Source organism: Pleurodeles waltl, chromosome 4_2 (genome assembly GCF_031143425.1).
Source record: "Pleurodeles waltl isolate 20211129_DDA chromosome 4_2, aPleWal1.hap1.20221129, whole genome shotgun sequence".
Taxonomy (NCBI): domain Eukaryota; kingdom Metazoa; phylum Chordata; class Amphibia; order Caudata; family Salamandridae; genus Pleurodeles; species Pleurodeles waltl.
Window position 1 is genome coordinate 944,502,614 of NC_090443.1, and position 18,223 is coordinate 944,520,836.

The 18,223-nt window shown below is 48.5% G+C and overlaps 1 protein-coding gene across 2 annotated transcripts in view; it reads right to left on the minus strand.

Moving 5' to 3' along the window:
• The window catches only part of LOC138293507 (vitamin D3 hydroxylase-associated protein-like), a 283,695-nt gene that overhangs the window by 119,591 nt on the left and 145,881 nt on the right, over positions 1-18,223 (minus strand). For both annotated transcript variants that reach the window (XM_069232748.1, XM_069232747.1), the window contains exons 6-7: positions 9,275-9,315; positions 1,071-1,195 (exon numbers count right to left, since the gene is read on the minus strand). In XM_069232748.1, coding sequence (XP_069088849.1) covers positions 1,071-1,195; positions 9,275-9,315 — 166 coding nt within the window. The remainder of the gene's footprint in view (positions 1-1,070; positions 1,196-9,274; positions 9,316-18,223) is intronic.

Here is an 18,223-nt window from a genome sequence, read left to right on the forward strand (position 1 = left end):
GGAAAGTCACTAGGAACAACATGCTGTTTAATTTCCTTTTTCTCAATGGTTACAATTTTGTTTTACTTTTATTGTGTTAACTGTAGTTTGAAGCTATTCTGTCTCAGTGATGCTGCTATTTCTCTAACAACCAGGGCAACCAGGGCAACCATTCATTAGGCACCCTCAGCATGAATAACTGAGCATGTCTTTGACAGACGATGGACAAATGTGATGGCAGGCACAATTTTAGAAATTAAACACACATGAAAAGAAGGAAAGACAATGTATACAATGCTAGACATATGGGTTGTTAACACAGAGATCAGAATGCTATCCCAAAAGCTATCCCTTCTAGAAATGACAGGGCTATATTACTGAACCTTGCTCAGGGTGCATGCGGTGTGGTTTCATGCAGATGAGAGTATACCTATATTGTCGATATATGCCACATATCAGATGCAGGCACAAGGACAAACAGGTGCTAGAATTGGCATTCAGTTAGAGCCTCATTCAGAGTATTATTTGTGACGGGGTATGGGGGATCCCATGACATGTACAGTATAGTGAAACATTCAATATGAGTACCATAATAGAGTGAACACCTCCAGGACCTATCCTCAATGGCAGATTCGGTATGCCTACTCAGGCATAATCCATGTTTTCAGCACAGTGTGGCCCTGAAGGATGCAGTATTTAACTTCACCCACCCCCGCCCCTTCCATGGTAAGGCAATCCTTCAGGAACAAACAAAGCAGCACTTTGAAACACCGCTCATTATTCTACTGTAGTTAGTGGGATATAGCCCATCATCTACTAATTGAACCATTGACAGTGCACATTGATACAAATCTGGTCAAATGTACAGCCCTGATAACCAACCCTACAATTTAAATATATGTGGGAAAAACACATGCATGTTGGAGTTTTTACAGATTTACTCCCTTTAGCTCAGAGTGAGAATACACTGCCCTTCATCTTAGCAAAAACTCTTGTTGGCACATTTGGGATTGAATAATTTCAGTGAAAAAAACAAAGATAGAATGAGCTAGAGGTCCACAGTATATATATGGGTACATTGATTTTCTTACATTCTCATTGAAGGGGATTGGAGGAACAGTATTGTCCAGGCGGAACATATCCTCACACAGGAGAGCTTGCAGACACAGTACCAGGCTATCCACATCCCTTGCCATTGGACCAATCATGCTTTGCACTAAGAATAAAGAGCATAACAATAGTTACATTAATTAATAAGATGCTGTATATAAGTCAAACTGAGGCGTTCAAGTTAGTCTTGATTTCTTCTTTCCATCAAAGTACTTGTTAGGTCTTTCTTCTGACAAGGATCTTACTTAGGACCATGACAATGATTGACTATGGCTTGCTCCAGATACATTTTAGAACATGTCTGTTTTTCCAGATGCGTCACAGAATGAGCCTTAGTGAAGGGTTTCCACATGATATACTATTTACAGAGTGGTACATTCCCTAGATGGGATCTTACAATTAAGGTACCGTATTGTGCCATGGAATCATGAATTGTGAATGGATAAGCATGTTTGACTAAGCACTGTCTTGTAGAAAAATTGAGTTTTGTGACCAAATGCGAAAGGAGAATCCAGGTGGACTCCTAGAATACCATCTAAATCATGACATTGGATCACTCAGAGTTAAGGAATAGGTCGCTAGTGATCCATAAGACAAAGTGATATTAGATCGGATGGCTAAAAAATTGAGACAGATGTACATGGTCATTCAATAACCAACTTTACACTTAATATATCGCAAGAAACATCTTCTCCAGGGAAGAACCAGATCTGGCAGTACCAGGAAGAGACTTGCTACATTAGAATATTTTATACCATGCTGGTAGGTTTGGAGGCATCATCGGTGGCACTGACCTCCAAAACAATATGGGGATGCAGCATAAATCGTGAAGTTGCAGTAGCTTCCATAACATTGTTCAACTGTCAAAACTGGTATCGTTAAAGGCAAGTATTTTTTAAAAGGACATTTTCAGGATGGTGTCTTCCGGTGTGAACATTTTCTTTTTTGTTAAGTAACTCAGGAGAAAACGTATGGCTCGTACCTGAACCAACATGCTTACTGAGGAAAAAAAAATATTTTATCCCCAATTTTTAGGATGAGTTTATAAGCAGAAATACCGTTTTGGAAGCAAACACATCATGAAATGTATGGCTGGTACCTGAACCAACATGCTTACTGAGGAAAAACAAATATTTTATCCCCAATTTTTAGGATGAGTTTATAAGCAGAAATACCATTTTGGAAGCAAACACATCATGAAACCTTCATACTGACATGCTGACTCTGCTTCCCCTGTGTTAATGTCATTGGTATTATCAGTTCCTCTTCATCAATTACAATGCAAGTCATTGTAAGAGACTAAGGTGGTCATTACAACCCTGGCGGACGGTGTTAAAGCGGCGGTAAGACCACCAACAGGCCGGCGGTAAAAAACTTTTCAATGACGACCGTGGCGGAAACCGCCAGCAAAGACAGCCACTTTAACACTCCGACCGCCATGGCGGTACAAACAAACAGCGCGGCGGTCACCGCCAACAGACAGGCGTGAGACAATGTACCGCCCACACTATTATGACAGACCAATCCGCCACCTTTTCCGGGGCGGATTCACCGCGGATAAAAACACGGCGGAAACAGGAATTCCGAAGGGAAAATGCTCACCTCTACACACCCCACGAGGAACGAGGACACCATGGACCCGGAACTCCAAATTCTACCTGCAATAGTCTTCCTGCTCCTCTACCAGGAGCACGAACGCCGGCGGCAAAGACCACGGTGAGTACTGCACCTACGACACAGGGGAGGGAAAAAACAGGGACATACACACGCAACACGCAACACCCCCACCCCCAGCCACTACAACACACACACTAATGCATATTAATACATCACAGTTATACCTCCACGCCCCTGGAAGAATGCAAAGACAATAGAAAATGAGTGTAACCATTGTAATATATTAAAATCAAGTAGGCAAAATATATATATACACCATTTACAAATTATATACCAAGCATAGTAGTCCAGGTAGTGCTCCAATTATGTCAGTGGAACACTGGGCCCACATGGTATGGGCAAGGCCCACACAAGATCCCCGACCATGACGGAGAGAACACTGCAGGGGCATCAGACAGCAACTAAACAGGCACCTCAGGGGAAGGGAATGAGGGGGCACCTCAGCCGCTTGAGTGCACAACGCCAAATCCACGAGGGGGCCACATGCCCACTGTTCAATCCTGGGGAGTGCAAAGACACAGTCTTTCTAGTCTCTACAGTGGGTGGGTTGCCCACTGTTCCATCTTGGGGAGTGCAAAGCCACAGTCTCTCAAGTCTCTTCAGTGGGTGGCTTGCCCACTGTTCCATCTTGGGGAGTGCAAAGCCACAGTCTCTCAAGTCTATACAGTGGGTGGCTTGCCCACTGTTCCATCTTGGGGAGTGCAAAGCCACAGTCTCTCAAGTCTATACAGTGGGTGGGTTGCCCACTGTTCCATCCTGGTGAGTGCAAAGCCACAGTCTCTCAAGTCTCGACAGTGGGTGGGTTGCCCTCTGTTCCATCTTGGGGAGTGCAAAGCCACAGTCTCTCAAGTGGATAACAGTCTCCACTGGTTCTGGAGGGGGCCTTGTGCCCAGAGTGCTTCATCCTGCTAAGGACAGAGGTAGTGGATGTATCTCTCCACTGGTTCTGGAGGGGGCCTTGTGCCCAGAGTGCTTCATCCTGCTAAGGACAGAGGTAGTGGATGCCTTTCTCCACTGGTTCTGGAGGGGGCTTTGTGCCCAGAGTGCTTCATCCTGCTAAGGACAGAGGTAGTGGATGGATCTCTCCACTGGTTCTGGAGGGGGCCTTGTGCCCAGAGTGCTTCATTCTGCCCGTGACGGACTCAGTAGCGTCAGTGCCCTTGGCGCTCATGGGCCAGCGGTGCTTGAGGCGGCGGTGCCCTGTTCGGCGGTGCTTGAGACGGCGGTGCCCTGTTCAGCGGTGCTTGAGGCGGCGGTGCCCTGTTCAGCGGTGCTTGATGCGGCGGTGCCCTGTACAGCGGTGCTTGAGGCGGCGGTGCCCTGTTTGCCCTGTTCAGCGGTGCCCTGTTCAGCGGTGCCCTGTTCAGCGGTGCTTGAGACAGCGGTGCCCAGGTCAGCGGTGCTTGAGGCGGCGGTGCCCTGTTCAGCGGTGCTTAAGGCGGCGGTGCCCTGTTTGCCCTGTTCAGCAGTGCCATGTTCAGCGGTGCTTGAGACAGCGGTGCCCAGGTCAGCGGTGCTTGAGGCGGCGGTGCCCTGTTCAGCGGTGCTTGAGACGGGGTGCCCTATTCAGCGGTGCTTGAGGCGGCGGTGCCCTGTTCAGCGGTGCTTGAGACGGCGGTGCCCTGGTCAGCGGTGCTTGAGACGGCGGTCTCCATTGCAGGGACTCAGCTGCTGGGGGTCCTTCATGGCCCAGCGGGCTTTTGCTGGCGGTCCTTCATGGCCCAGCGGGGCTTTTGCTGGCGGTCCTTCATGGCCCAGCGGGGCTTTTGCTGGCGGTCATTCATGGCCCAGCGGGGCTTGTGCTGGGGGTGGCCTCCTGGGCAGCTGGGCTGGTGCTGGCTGTGGCCTCCTGGGCAGCTGGGCGGGTGCTGGTGGGCCTGTCCTGGGCAGCTGGGCTGGTGCTGGAGGTGGCTTCCTGGGCAGCGGGGATGATGGCGGTCTTCTCCGCCGTGCTGCTCTTCCCAGACTTGCCGGGTTTCTTGTGGCCCTTCCCCACCTTGGAATGTGTCACAGCTGACTCCACACTCCCACCGGGACCCCTCTGAGCGGCTTTGGTGGCTGGAGTCTTCCCCCTCTCCCACCGGACACTGGCCAACTTCTTATGCTTCACAGGTGGGGGACTGTCTGTGCTGTGGCTCCGTGCCACACTGGCTGCCCTGGTGGCCGGTGCACTCCAGATTCCGGTGACTAAAGACACCACTGGTCCCGGAGATGTTGTGGCTGAGGAGCTAGTTCGGGACCTATGAGATGGACGGGGTGGGTGAGGTGTGGGAAAGAGGTCAAGGTTGGACAGGAAAAGTTTTTTTGACACACTGGGACTGGGACGAGACAGGGAGGGAGGAGGGAGTCGAGGAGGAGGGGGACACAGTGGAGGCAGTGGATGTTGGTGTGTCTGCATGTGTGTGATGCTTGCGTGAGTGCCTGTGGGATGTGTGGTGCTTATGTTTGCCTGAGCTTCCCTTGTGTGTTGAGGTGTGTGCATGCTGGTCTGTAGGTGTGCTTGGGATAGGCTGAGGTACAGGGGATTGGGTCGGGGTGGAGGAAGTTGGAGGGGGGAGGCTAGACACTGGGACAATGGCTGCCATCAGTGCTGAGGCCATAGTCTGAAAAGCTCGCTGAAGGGCCGTCTGACCAGAATTAATGCCCTCCAGGAATGCATTTGTTTGTTGCAATTGCCTTTCTACTCCCTGGATGGCATTCAAAATGGTAGAATGCCCAACATTGAGGGACCTGAGGAGGTCAAAGACCTCCTCACTGAGGGCAGCAGGGGCGACTGGGGCAGGGCCTGAGGTGCCTGGGGCGAAGGTGATGCCCACCCTCCCGGGTGAGCGGGCACGGGGCGTAGGCTGAGGGGCTGCTGGGAGGGCGGTGCTGGAAGGGGGGGTGGCGGCTGTACCTGTACATGGAGGGGGCACAGATGTTGCCGCCACCACAAGGGAGGTCCCATCAGAGGACGAGTCTGTGTCACTGGTCTCAGCTCCTGTCCCCGCCGTGGAGCTCCCCTCGCCCTCTGTCCCACTGGTGAACTCCGAGTCCGTAGTGTGGCCCTCCATGGCCATGTGGGAGGCAGCTCCCTCCTGCTCCGGTGCCACTGCTCCTCTGCCTGGTGATGCTATTGCACAGAAGAACAGGAAGACCACAAAAAGGGGGGGGACGACAGAAGAATTACATGTTGAGTGCATGCATTACCGCTACCGTTGGCGGACACAACAGACACAGAAGCCCCCTGCACTACGCCGCGCTCTTGGGCTCCACAGTTCAATTCCTGGGAAATGGCCTACAAGGCTATGGACGACATCTGCACACATAGATGACACAGGGGCATGACTAGGTGTAGTTGTCACTCTACAGAGGTGGGGTGGGGTGCCACATGGCCTGCCTTACGGAGGGACCTTGCCTAAGGAACTTGCCCTGGCCTAGGGAGCCCACATCCCACCTCCCCCACCCAGACCCCTCCACTGCGCGCAAAGTCAGCAGAATGCTAGTGTACTCACCCCCTTGTGGCTGCTGTGATGCCCTCAAGCGCCCATCCAGCTCCGGGTACGCCACTGCCAGGATCCTGAACATCAGGGGGGGTCATGGTGTGACGGGCACCCCTTCCACGTTGGGAGGCCATCCCCCGCTGAGCCTCCGCCGTCTTTTTGCTCCAGCGGCGAATGTCCTTCCATCTTTTCCGGCAGTGGGTGCTCCGTCTGTGGTAGACCACCAGGGTCCGGACGTCCTTGGCGATGGGACGCCAAATATGTTTTTTCTGGTGGGCGCTGACCTACATGATTTGTACAGGTGGAAGAGAAAGTTATTAACAACTGCACCATCAAAGTGATTGGCCCCCATCCCTACCCTTGCCATGTGGCACATGCACTCACCGTCATTTCATCCACGCCACACTCTCCCCCCTTCCTTCTTACATCCACCCCTCTCCACACAGGCATAGCCCATACATCATGCTCCCAGTGTACTTACCTGTTTGTCTGGAGGACCGTAGAGTAGCGTGTACTGGGGGAGGACCCCATCCATGAGTTTCTCCCACTCCTCCGATGTGAAGGCAGGGGCCCTTTCCCCAGACACTCGTGCCATTGTCTCTTCCAGACCGAGGTCACAGCAGCACTTGCAGTGTAGGTCCTCTCGTGTCGAAGATCAGGTATCGAGTGATTGAGCAGATAGAAAATGGCGGTCACGTCTGCGGCGGTGCGTACCGTCACCGCCGGCGTACATCGTCATTGGCTCTTGGGACCCATAGGGTCCAATGTTAACCAATGAAGCATTGCGCTGCGGTCTTCGACCGCCTACCGCGACGGTGTACAACGCCAGCGCAGTTACCTCACATCCCATTGTCCCACTTTAGAGGTCAGGCAGCCGCCATTTCAGGGGCCCACATGGCTTCATTTTCAACTGCGTCACACATACGTAGGCCTAGAATCAACACACATACAGGCCACTTTTTGAGTATGAATGGTGTTCTGTGTAAGCTGTAGGTACGTACCTCTGAGTTGTTTGACTCTGTGCTCGCTGTTGTCCTTCATAGGCACCGTCCGCTGTTACATGTGAGGAGATGGCTGCATCCTCCGGTGTACCGACCATTGGTGGAACTGTCGACAGTAGAGGAAAGACATGTGATAATCACATACAGGCTTGACGGTGCCACAATCCAGGAACTGGGTACCCAGCTGGAGCCAGACCTGATGTCAGCTAGCCGACATCCCACAGGAATCCCCCCCCAAGTGCAGGTGCTGTCAGTGCTCCATTTCCTTGCAAGTGGGTCATTTCAAACAACAGTGGCCATAGCATCAGGGATGTCCCAGCCTATGTTTTCCAACGTGTTGTCCAGAGTGTTTTCTGCCCTGCTGAAACACATGCGGAGCTACATCGTTTTCCCTCAGGTGGAGGATTTGCCTACAGTGAAAGGTGATTTCTATGCCCTGGGGCATATCCCCAACATCATAGGTGCCATTGATGGGACACATGTGGCTTTGGTCCCCCCCCACAGGAGTGAACAGATGTACAGATACCGGAAGAGTTATCATTCGATGAATGTACAGATGGTATGTTTGGCAGACCAGTACATCTCCCATGTGAATGCCATGTTCCCTGGCTCAGTGCATGACGCTTACATCCTGTGGGATAGCAGCATCCCTTATGTGATGGGTCAACTCCAGAGGCACTGTGTGTGGCTATTAAGTGAGCACCTGGAAGCTAGTCAGTGAGAATGGTTGTCTGGGGATATCCCTACAGGTTAGTGTGTGTCTAATGGTTGTCCCTCGCCATTTGCAGGTGACTCTGGTTACCCCAACCTGTCATGGCTACTGACCCCAGTGAGGAATCCCAGGACAAGAGCAGAGGAATGCTAGAATGAGGTACATGGGCGAACTAGGAGGGTGATCGAACGCACCTTCGTCCTCCTGAAGGCGAGGTTCAGGTGCCTCCATATGACAGGTGGATCCCTATTCTACTCACCAAAGAAGGTGTGCCAGATCATCGTGGCCTGCTGTATGCTTCACAACTTGGCTTTGCGACGACAGGTGCCCTTTCTGCAGGAGGATGGTCCAGATGGCGGTGTTGTTGCAGCTGTGGAGCCTATGGACAGTGAAGACGAGGAAGCAGAGGAAAAAGACATGGACAACAGGGACTCAGTGATCCAGCAATATTTCCAGTGAAACACAGGTAAGAATACAAACCTGCCTACTACATGTACCTATACACTACTACCTCTCTACTGTCTGTCTTTTTCACCCAGTGTATGGTCACTGAGTTGTCACTTTCCCTTACGATTTCACAGATCTGGGTCTCACAGTGTGACATCTACTTTGATTCCTCATGGACTAGAGCTGTGTGACATAGGTATGTTGACATTACAAATGAAAGAGGTTTTGCCACAGTTATTGCTAATACAGTATTCCAAAATCACAGACAGACTCCAGATTGTTTTGTGCTTTAAGGGTGTTTATTTAAGTGCTCAAGGAATTCGGCAGATGGAGTTTTCCATTCCCCAAACTCGAAATCGGGCCCTTTGTGACAGTCTTTCATGGAAAGCCAATGCAGGAGACCATAATATGGTGGGAAAACACATGCAGCATTTCACAAACTCTTTTAAAGTGGGTCCCGAAAATGTGCCCCAGTTCACTGCCAGGCCTCAGTTATGTTGGATGAAACTCCATAATGCTAAATGTGCCTGGTGGGAATCCTGACACAGAGTTTTTCCCTTGAGATGGATCTTGTATTGGTAGAAAGAGCCTCACTAGCATACATGCCTTCCTCCCCACTGTCAGACAGAGCATCCAATAAAAAAACTGATATATATGATCCCAGTGTCTTAAATCAAAAACAATACACTTCTTTTCAGTGGCTTGGGAATAAAGACTGAAAAGACAAGACATCCCTGGTGATAAATGTAGTAAAATTCAGAGTGTCAAAAAAGTATAAGCAACGATAATATGTATGGGATTATATGCAAAATGAATTATCCTATTGGGCTGGTTCATGATAGACCATTGAGGAAATAATACCATACCTGATGACAATCCATTGACAGGTGAAGCAATTCCTTTTAAACTGAGTAAAAAAGGGAAATATACCAATTAGAATACATTAAATGGTAATATCCAGAAAATTAAATTCCCATTTTAAAGGTAAATCCCTGTGTCATTACTAGAAACACTAAACAGGTATCATATTTTAAAACTGCAGAGCACCGTAGAGATACTTCACTGAATGGAACTTAAACAACAAATCCATCTATAATGGAGGATCACCAATGTATATATGTAGTCTGATATTTATTTAGTGCCACAATATGCCTGTGGAAAGCAGCTTGAGCAGCTTGAGCCTCTGTTTTGTCTAAGGACATGGTAGGTGATGACAAAAGTAGCCAGGAAATCAAACATAATGCCCAGATATGATTGATTAGCATAATCAATAAACTATATGGTTTTCCTCAAAATTGCCTACATTTAAAAAACAAAAATAACATTGATGAATTTAAATCAAAAATGAAACTGGCTATTTGGAATGCTGTTTTACAATAGCTGTCATACAGAAGGAGCATGGACCAAGTAAATAAACCACTCCATTTTAATTTCACTTCATTTTGTTGCCTTCAGCCTCCATAGCTTTTTCACATGGAAGATATTAGAATTACATCCTATGTGTCATGCTTAAAGGATACTTACATTCCACTCATTGTCGGTTGTCAGGGGCCTTGGAAAGAGATGGAAGGGAAGCTAAATAGGCAATAGAGGCTTAAAGCCAATAAAAACAAAGGGGTGGCAGGTATACACAATTGTGCATAGTAGCACTTTCTGTATGAAAGGGAAACCGGATAACAGTCAAAATTAGGCAGTAGATTTCTGGGTCAGGTTTCTTACAACCCCCATCACAGGTGGATCTGTCAACTTACACTGTGTATCATCTGACATCAACTCACTTCCCATGATCATCAGTTGAAGAGCTGATATTTCATGGTGAAAAGAAGGTTAGCTGGAAATCAATAGATAGATTAGGTGTCCAGATTGTTCCTAGCAGGTCCACACCTTTGCAAAACAACTCTCTCTGTGGTCCCACCCTTTCCATGACTTTTGAGAAAAGGACTCAAAGCCCTGCCCTCTTCTAGGCCTGACCATTCCTCTCACATGGAGAAAAATGCTATGAGGTGTCTGCCCATTTTATTTTGACAATCTCTTCTGGGCTAAATTTGAGTTTTGTAGTAACTTTTAATCTGTTGGCAATTTATGAAGGGAGTGGTAATGACTCAGTTGGAGGACTGTAGAGCTGAGGGAGTTCTCCTGACAGATTGGCCACTGGCAGAGAATCCTTCATTAGAATGGTTACTGCTTCCACCACAAATCGCAGACTTACAGTTAACACCCAACCCTAACTTAGCCCTTTAAGTAGGAGGAATGCAAATAAAAATTTAAGCTATGAACAGTATACAATTGGCTGTATAATCTGTTTTCTTGCCTGTACAAACCAGACACAGAAAGCTTTTTGTTATGACTATCATCATACAGGGACCTCAAGCACGGGGACAGATGTACTAAAGGTTTTGCACCCAAAAAACCTGATATGCGGTAAACTGCATGCTTTTCAAAAAAAACATTATGATATACTAAATAGTCACTAATAGGGATGTTCACAAAGGTAACACAGATGTGAGTAATTTACAAGTGTCATTTACTTTAACACTTCTGAGTAACTTACTTATCTTGGCCATTCACAAAATCCAAGTGTAAAGTTGCTTAAAATTGTAGACTTACACGTCTCCACCCCCTGAAAATGGGAGTGAAGCCAAATTTACGAGAGTAAATACTGGCAAAAACAGAAACAGTAGGAAGTCCAGCACCACACCTGGCCAACCCCTGATACTGCAACATCCTCCCATAGGAAAAGATAGGAGCTAGGCAGTTAAAATAATAACCCAATAGGAAATAATATTACATTAAATTATTTTTTTTATTATGTAAATATAAAAAATACATCTAATTTAATGTTAAGAAAATCTACAAATAAAACATATTTATGAACATTGTAAAATATTTTAACAGCCTTTTTAACCCCTTCGCTGCCAGGCCTTTTCCCCCTCCTGTGCCAGGCCTTTTTTTGCCTATTTGGGGTAGTTCGCGCTTAGGCCCTCATAACTTTTTGTCCACATAAGCTAACCAAGCCAAATTTGCGTCCTTTTTTTCCAACATCCTAGGGATTCTAGAGGTACCCAGACTTTGTGGGTTCCCTTGAAGGAGGCCAAGAAATTGGCCAAAATACAGTGAAAATTTCATTTTTTTTTAAAAAAATGGAAAAAGTGGCTGCAGAAGAAGGCTTGTGGATTTCCCCCTGAAAATGGCATCAACAAAGGGTTAGTAGTGCTAAACTCAGCAGCTTCCTAGCTTTCAGGAACAGGCAGACTTGAATCAGAAAACCCAATTTTTCAACACAATTTTGGCATTTTACTGGGGCATACCCCATTTTTGCAATTTTTTGTGCTTTCAGCCTCCTTCCAGTCAGTGACAGGAATGGGCAGGAAACCAATGCTGGATCCCAGAAACCTAACCATTTCTGAAAAGTAGAGAAAATTCTGAATTCAGCAAGGGGTCATTTGTGTAGATCCTACAAGGGTTTCCTACAGAAAATAACCGCTGAAAAAGAAAAATATTGAAATTGAGGTGAAAAAAACATCAATTTTTCTCTACGTTTTACTCTGTAACTTTTCCCTGCAATGTCAGATTATGGAAAGCAATATACCGTAACGTCTGGTGGACTCCTCTGGTTGCGGGGATATATAGGGCTTGTAGGTTCATCAAGAACCCGAGGAACCCAGAGCCAATAAATGAGCTGCACCCTGCAGTGCGTTTTCATTCTATACCGGGTATACAGCAATTCATTTGCTGAAATATAAAGAGTAAAAAATTGCTATCAAGAAAACCTTTGCATTTCCAAAAAGGGCACAAGATAAGGTGTTGAGGAGCAGTGGTTATTTGCACATCTCTGAATTCCGGGGTGACCATACAAGCATGTGAATTATAGGGAATTTCTCAAATAGATGTCTTTTTTACACACTCTCCCATATTTGGAAGGAAAAAATGTAGAGAAAGACAAGGGGCAATAGCACTTGTTTTGCTAATCTATGTTCCCCCAAGTCTCCCGATAAAAATGATACCTCACTTGTGTGGGTAGGCCTAGCGCCGGCGACAGGAAACAACCCAAAGCGCAACGTGGACACATCCTAAATTTTGGAAAAAAACAGAGGTGTTTTTTGCGAAGTGCCTACCTGTAGATTTTGGCCTCTAGCTCAGCTGGCACCTAGGGAAACCTACCAAACCTGTGCATTTCTGAAAACTAGAGACCTAGGAGAATCCAAGGAGGGGTGACTTGCGGGGCTCGGACCAGGTTCTGTTACCCAGAATCCTTTGCAAACCTCAAAATTTGGCTAAAAAAACACATGTTCCTCACATTTCTGTGGGAGAAAGTTCTGGAATCTGAGAGGAGCTACAAATTTCCTTCCACCCAGCGTTCCCCCAAGTCTCCCGATAAAAATGATACCTCACTTGCGTGGGTAGGCCTAGCGCCGGCGACAGGAAACACCCCAAAGCGCAACGTGGACACATCCTAAATTTTGGAAAAAAACAGAGGTGTTTTTTGCGAAGTGCCTACTTGTAGATTTTGGCCTCTAGCTCAGCCGGCACCTAAGGAAACCTACCAAACCTGTGCATTTCTGAAAACTAGAGACCTAGGGGAATCCAAGGAGGGGTGACTTGCGGGGCTCGGACCAGGTTCTGTTACCCAGAATCCTTAGCAAACCTCAAAATTTGGCTAAAAAAACACATGTTCCTCACATTTCTGTGGCAGAAAGTTCTGGAATCTGAGAGGAGCTACAAATTTCCTTCCACCCAGCGTTCCCCCAAGTCTCCCGATAAAAATGATACCTCACTTGCGTGGGTAGGCCTAGCGCCGGCGACAGGAAACACCCCTGTAGCGGGTTCTTTATCCCGAGTCGAAAGGATATTGGAATAAGGCGACAGACTCAGAGTTTTAAGGGGTTAGTGTTTTTATTTCTATCTGCTCGGAGGGGACACTAGCTTGTCTCGCAAAGCTTTGGGGTGTTGTCAGAGTCCAGAAACCAATATGAATCCCCTTTCTTCAGGGTCGAGAGTTCCGGGAATGGCGTGGTCCGGTGTGGAGGGAGGCCTTGTTCCCCCGGCGATCAGTGGGACCGGATTCCCCAAAATAAAGAAGAAAGAAAAACAAGGTACAGGTAAGTGGGGAATATAATTTATCTCCTGTTTCTTTTATGGTTAGTAGGAAGTGAGGGACGAGGAAGTGGGGGGGGGAATAGGTGAAGCTATGCCTCTTAGTTCCTTATAGTGTCCTCCTGGGTGACCCCTGTCTCTTAGCTTTCCTTGCTGGTTCTGGGTTAGGTCGTGGTTGTAGTTATAGGCAGGGTCTGGGGTCCCATTTATACCACCTCCCCCTCTTTGCAGGACCTTAACTCCCTCTCCTGGTTGTCCTTTCGCCCAGTCAGCCACCCGTAGCCCCAATTCCACCCTTGGTACGTCCGTACCTGGTCGGGCCACGCCCCTCCAGGGACGCGGCCGGCTTGCAGGTAGTCTCCCGACTTGTCTTGTACAGGGGCGGGAGGCGTCCTGGGTGTTCCGTTCTTTGTACGTCTTCCTTCTCTCGCGGCAGGGTTATCCTCCGGATGCAGGGGGTTGCGGTGTTCGGAGGTCCTCCTCGCGGTGTCGGCGTCTCTCTCTTCTCTTCTCTCCATTTTTTGTCCGTCTTCTGGTTTGCGTATTTCTTCCTGACGGATGACGTTAGACGTCATCACGTCAGGAGTTCCTGGGATGCCCCCGGGGTATCCGTCGGCGTCCGTCTTCTCTGACGAAGCCGCGGCGTCCGGAGGCGCCCGGCTACACATCCCCTCACATGAAGGGGGCTGTTTGAGCCCCGCAAGACCCGGGAACCGGGATAAATAGTCAGCCTGACCCATAAGGTCACCAGGGAGATGGCAAACCTGAAAGGAGAAAGGTTGGAGTTCTATGAACAATCTCACTATTCAATTATTGGCATCCATATATTTTGAGAGCCAGGTAAGGGGTGCATGATCTGTATATAACAGGAAAGGCCGTCCTAAGAGGTAATATTGGAGGCTTTCGATCGCCCATTTAATGGCAAGACACTCCCGCTCTATAATGGGATACCTTTGTTCTCTGGGAAGTAACTTACGACTAATGAAGACAACGGGGTGGCTTATTCCGTCTTCGTCCTTTTGAAAAAGGACGGCACCTACTCCGACGTCGGAGGCATCTGTTTGGAGATGAAAGGGACTATCAAACTCAGGGCACCGTAAAATCGGTTGAGTGGTGAGACACCTTTGTAAAGTATGGTAACTACGCAGTTGGATCGGGTTTAGGATCGTGATGTTGTTTGGTTGTTGCTTGATCCAGTTACGCGTAGAAGGCGGTAGAGCGTCTAGGTATTGTTCTAAGAGTACAATCTCAATAATGTCTTCCCGATTAGTCCCTATGGGCCCCAACCACTTGAGACCCAGATCTTTAATCCTAAAGTATAGAGCCCGGGGATTTTCGGAGGGTCCCCATTTAGCCTTTCTAAATCGGACACGATAATGTTCAGAGTCAAATCCCACCCGTTCCAAGATGCTCTTTTTAATATCCTTATATGGGGTTGTTCCCCCGGGGTTTACCGCCTGATACGCGGCTTGGAGTGTTCCCGTTAATAAGGGGGCGATATATTGGCCCCAGCGCTCCGGTGGCCAGGTAGCGGAAGTCGCAACTCGTTCAAAATTGGTGAAAAAGGCATCGGGGTCTTCACCTTCTTGATATCGTTGTAGGACTGAACTAGGCACATTTGGGTGCACGCGAGTAGCGGCTATTGTATCCGTGAGATTTTTAATGGCGGTTTCATGAACCAACTGGTTGTTGGCCATTATAGTAGCCTGGCTTTTAAGTGCGCTTTGTAGTGCCTCTCTTTCCAACTTAGCCTCTTTTTGTTGCTCTTCCCACACTAATTGTAGGTGTCTTTGTCCTGAGGCCAACTGTTGCATCATATCAGACATGCTACACTGTTCCTCCATTTTCCTGGAAGCCCTTGTCGCCAATTCCAATATCCCACTTCTGACACCACTGTAGCGGGTTCTTTATCCCGAGTCGAAAGGATATTGGAATAAGGCGACAGACTCAGAGTTTTAAGGGGTTAGTGTTTTTATTTCTATCTGCTCGGAGGGGACACTAGCTTGTCTCGCAAAGCTTTGGGGTGTTGTCAGAGTCCAGAAACCAATATGAATCCCCTTTCTTCAGGGTCGAGAGTTCCGGGAATGGCGTGGTCCGGTGTGGAGGGAGGCCTTGTTCCCCCGGCGATCAGTGGGACCGGATTCCCCAAAATAAAGAAGAAAGAAAAACAAGGTACAGGTAAGTGGGGAATATAATTTATCTCCTGTTTCTTTTATGGTTAGTAGGAAGTGAGGGACGAGGAAGTGGGGGGGGGGAATAGGTGAAGCTATGCCTCTTAGTTCCTTATAATGTCCTCCTGGGTGACCCCTGTCTCTTAGCTTTCCTTGCTGGTTCTGGGTTAGGTCGTGGTTGTAGTTATAGGCAGGGTCTGGGGTCCCATTTATACCACCTCCCCCTCTTTGCAGGACCTTAACTCCCTCTCCTGGTTGTCCTTTCGCCCAGTCAGCCACCCGTAGCCCCAATTCCACCCTTGGTACGTCCGTACCTGGTCGGGCCACGCCCCTCCAGGGACGCGGCCGGCTTGCAGGCAGTCTCCCGACTTGTCTTGTACAGGGGCGGGAGGCGTCCTGGGTGTTCCGTTCTTTGTACGTCTTCCTTCTCTCGCGGCAGGGTTATCCTCCGGATGCAGGGGGTTGCGGTGTTCGGAGGTCCTCCTCGCGGTGTCGGCGTCTCTCTCTTCTCTTCTCTACGTTTTTTGTCCGTCTTCTGGTTTGCGTATTTCTTCCTGACGGATGACGTTAGACGTCATCACGTCAGGAGTTCCTGGGATGCCCCCGGGGTATCCGTCGGCGTCCGTCTTCTCTGACGAAGCCGCGGCGTCCGGAGGCGCCCGGCTACAACCCCAAAGCGCAACGTGGACACATCCTAAATTTTGGAAAAAAAACAGAGGTGTTTTTTGCGAAGTGCCTACCTGTAGATTTTGGCCTCTAGCTCAGCCGGCACCTAGGGAAACCTACCAAACCTGTGCATTTCTGAAAACTAGAGACCTAGGGGAATCCAAGGAGGGGTGACTTGCGGGGCTCGGACCAGGTTCTGTTACCCAGAATCCTTTGCAAACCTCAAAATTTGGCTAAAAAAACACGTTCCTCACATTTCTGTGGCAGAAAGTTCTGGAATCTGAGAGGAGCTACAAATTTCCTTCCACCCAGCGTTCCCTCAAGTATCCCGATAAAAATGATACCTCACTTGCGTGGGTAGACCTAGCGCCGGCGACAGGAAACACCCCAAAGCGCAACGTGGACACATCCTAAATTTTGGAAAAAAACAGAGGTGTTTTTTGCGAAGTGCCTACCTGTAGATTTTGGCCTGTAGCTCAGCCGGCACCTAGGGAAACCTACCAAACCTGTGCATTTCTGAAAACTAGAGACCTAGGGGAATCCAAGGAGGGGTGACTTGCGGGGCTCGGACTAGGTTCTGTTACCCAAAATCCTTTGCAAACCTCAAAATTTGGATTAAAAAACACATGTTCCTCACATTTCTGTGGCAGAAAGTTCTGGAATCTGAGAGGAGCTACAAATTTCCTTCCACCCAGCGTTCCCCCAAGTCTCCCGATAAAAATGATACCTCACTTGCGTGGGTAGGCCTAGCGCCGGCGACAGGAAACACCCCAAAGCGCAACGTGGACACATCCTAAATTTTGGAAAAAAACAGAGATGTTTTTTGCGAAGTGCCTACCTGTAGATTTTGGCCTGTAGCTCAGCCGGCACCTAGGGAAACCTACCAAACCTGTGCATTTCTGAAAACTAGAGACCTAGGGGAATCCAAGGAGGGGTGACTTGCGGGGCTCGGACCAGGTTCTGTTACCCAGAATCCTTTGCAAACCTCAAAATTTGGCTAAAAAAACTCATGTTCCTCACATTTCTGTGGCAGAAAGTTCTGGAATCTGAGAGGAGCTACAAATTTCCTTCCACCCAGCGTTCCCCCAAGTCTCCCGATAAAAATGATACCTCACTTGCGTGGGTAGGCCTAGCGCCGGCGACAGGAAACACCCCAAAGCGCAACGTGGACACATCCTAAATTTTGGAAAAAAACAGAGGTGTTTTTTGCGAAGTGCCTACCTGTAGATTTTGGCCTGTAGCTCAGCCGGCACCTAGGGAAACCTACCAAACCTGTGCATTTCTGAAAACTAGAGACCTAGGGGAATCCAAGGAGGGGTGACTTGCGGGGCTCGGACCAGGTTCTGTTACCCAGAATCCTTTGCAAACCTCAAAATTTGGCTAAAAAAACACATGTTCCTCACATTTCTGTGGCAGAAAGTTCTGGAATCTGAGAGGAGCTACAAATTTCCTTCCACCCAGCGTTCCCCCAAGTCTCCCGATAAAAATGATACCTCACTTGCGTGGGTAGGCCTAGCGCCGGCGATAGGAAACACCCCAAAGCGCAACGTGGACACATCCTAAATTTTGGAAAAAAACAGAGGTGTTTTTTGCGAAGTGCCTACCTGTAGATTTTGGCCTCTAGCTCAGCCGGCACCTAGGGAAACCTACCAAACCTGTGCATTTCTGAAAACTAGAGACCTAGGGGAATCCAAGGAGGGGTGACTTGCGGGGCTCGGACCAGGTTCTGTTACCCAGAATCCTTTGCAAACCTCAAGATTTGGCTAAAAAAACACATGTTCCTCACATTTCTGTGGCAGAAAGTTCTGGAATCTGAGAGGAGCTACAAATTTCCTTCAACCCAGCGTTCCCCCAAGTCTCCCGATAAAAATGATACCTCACTTG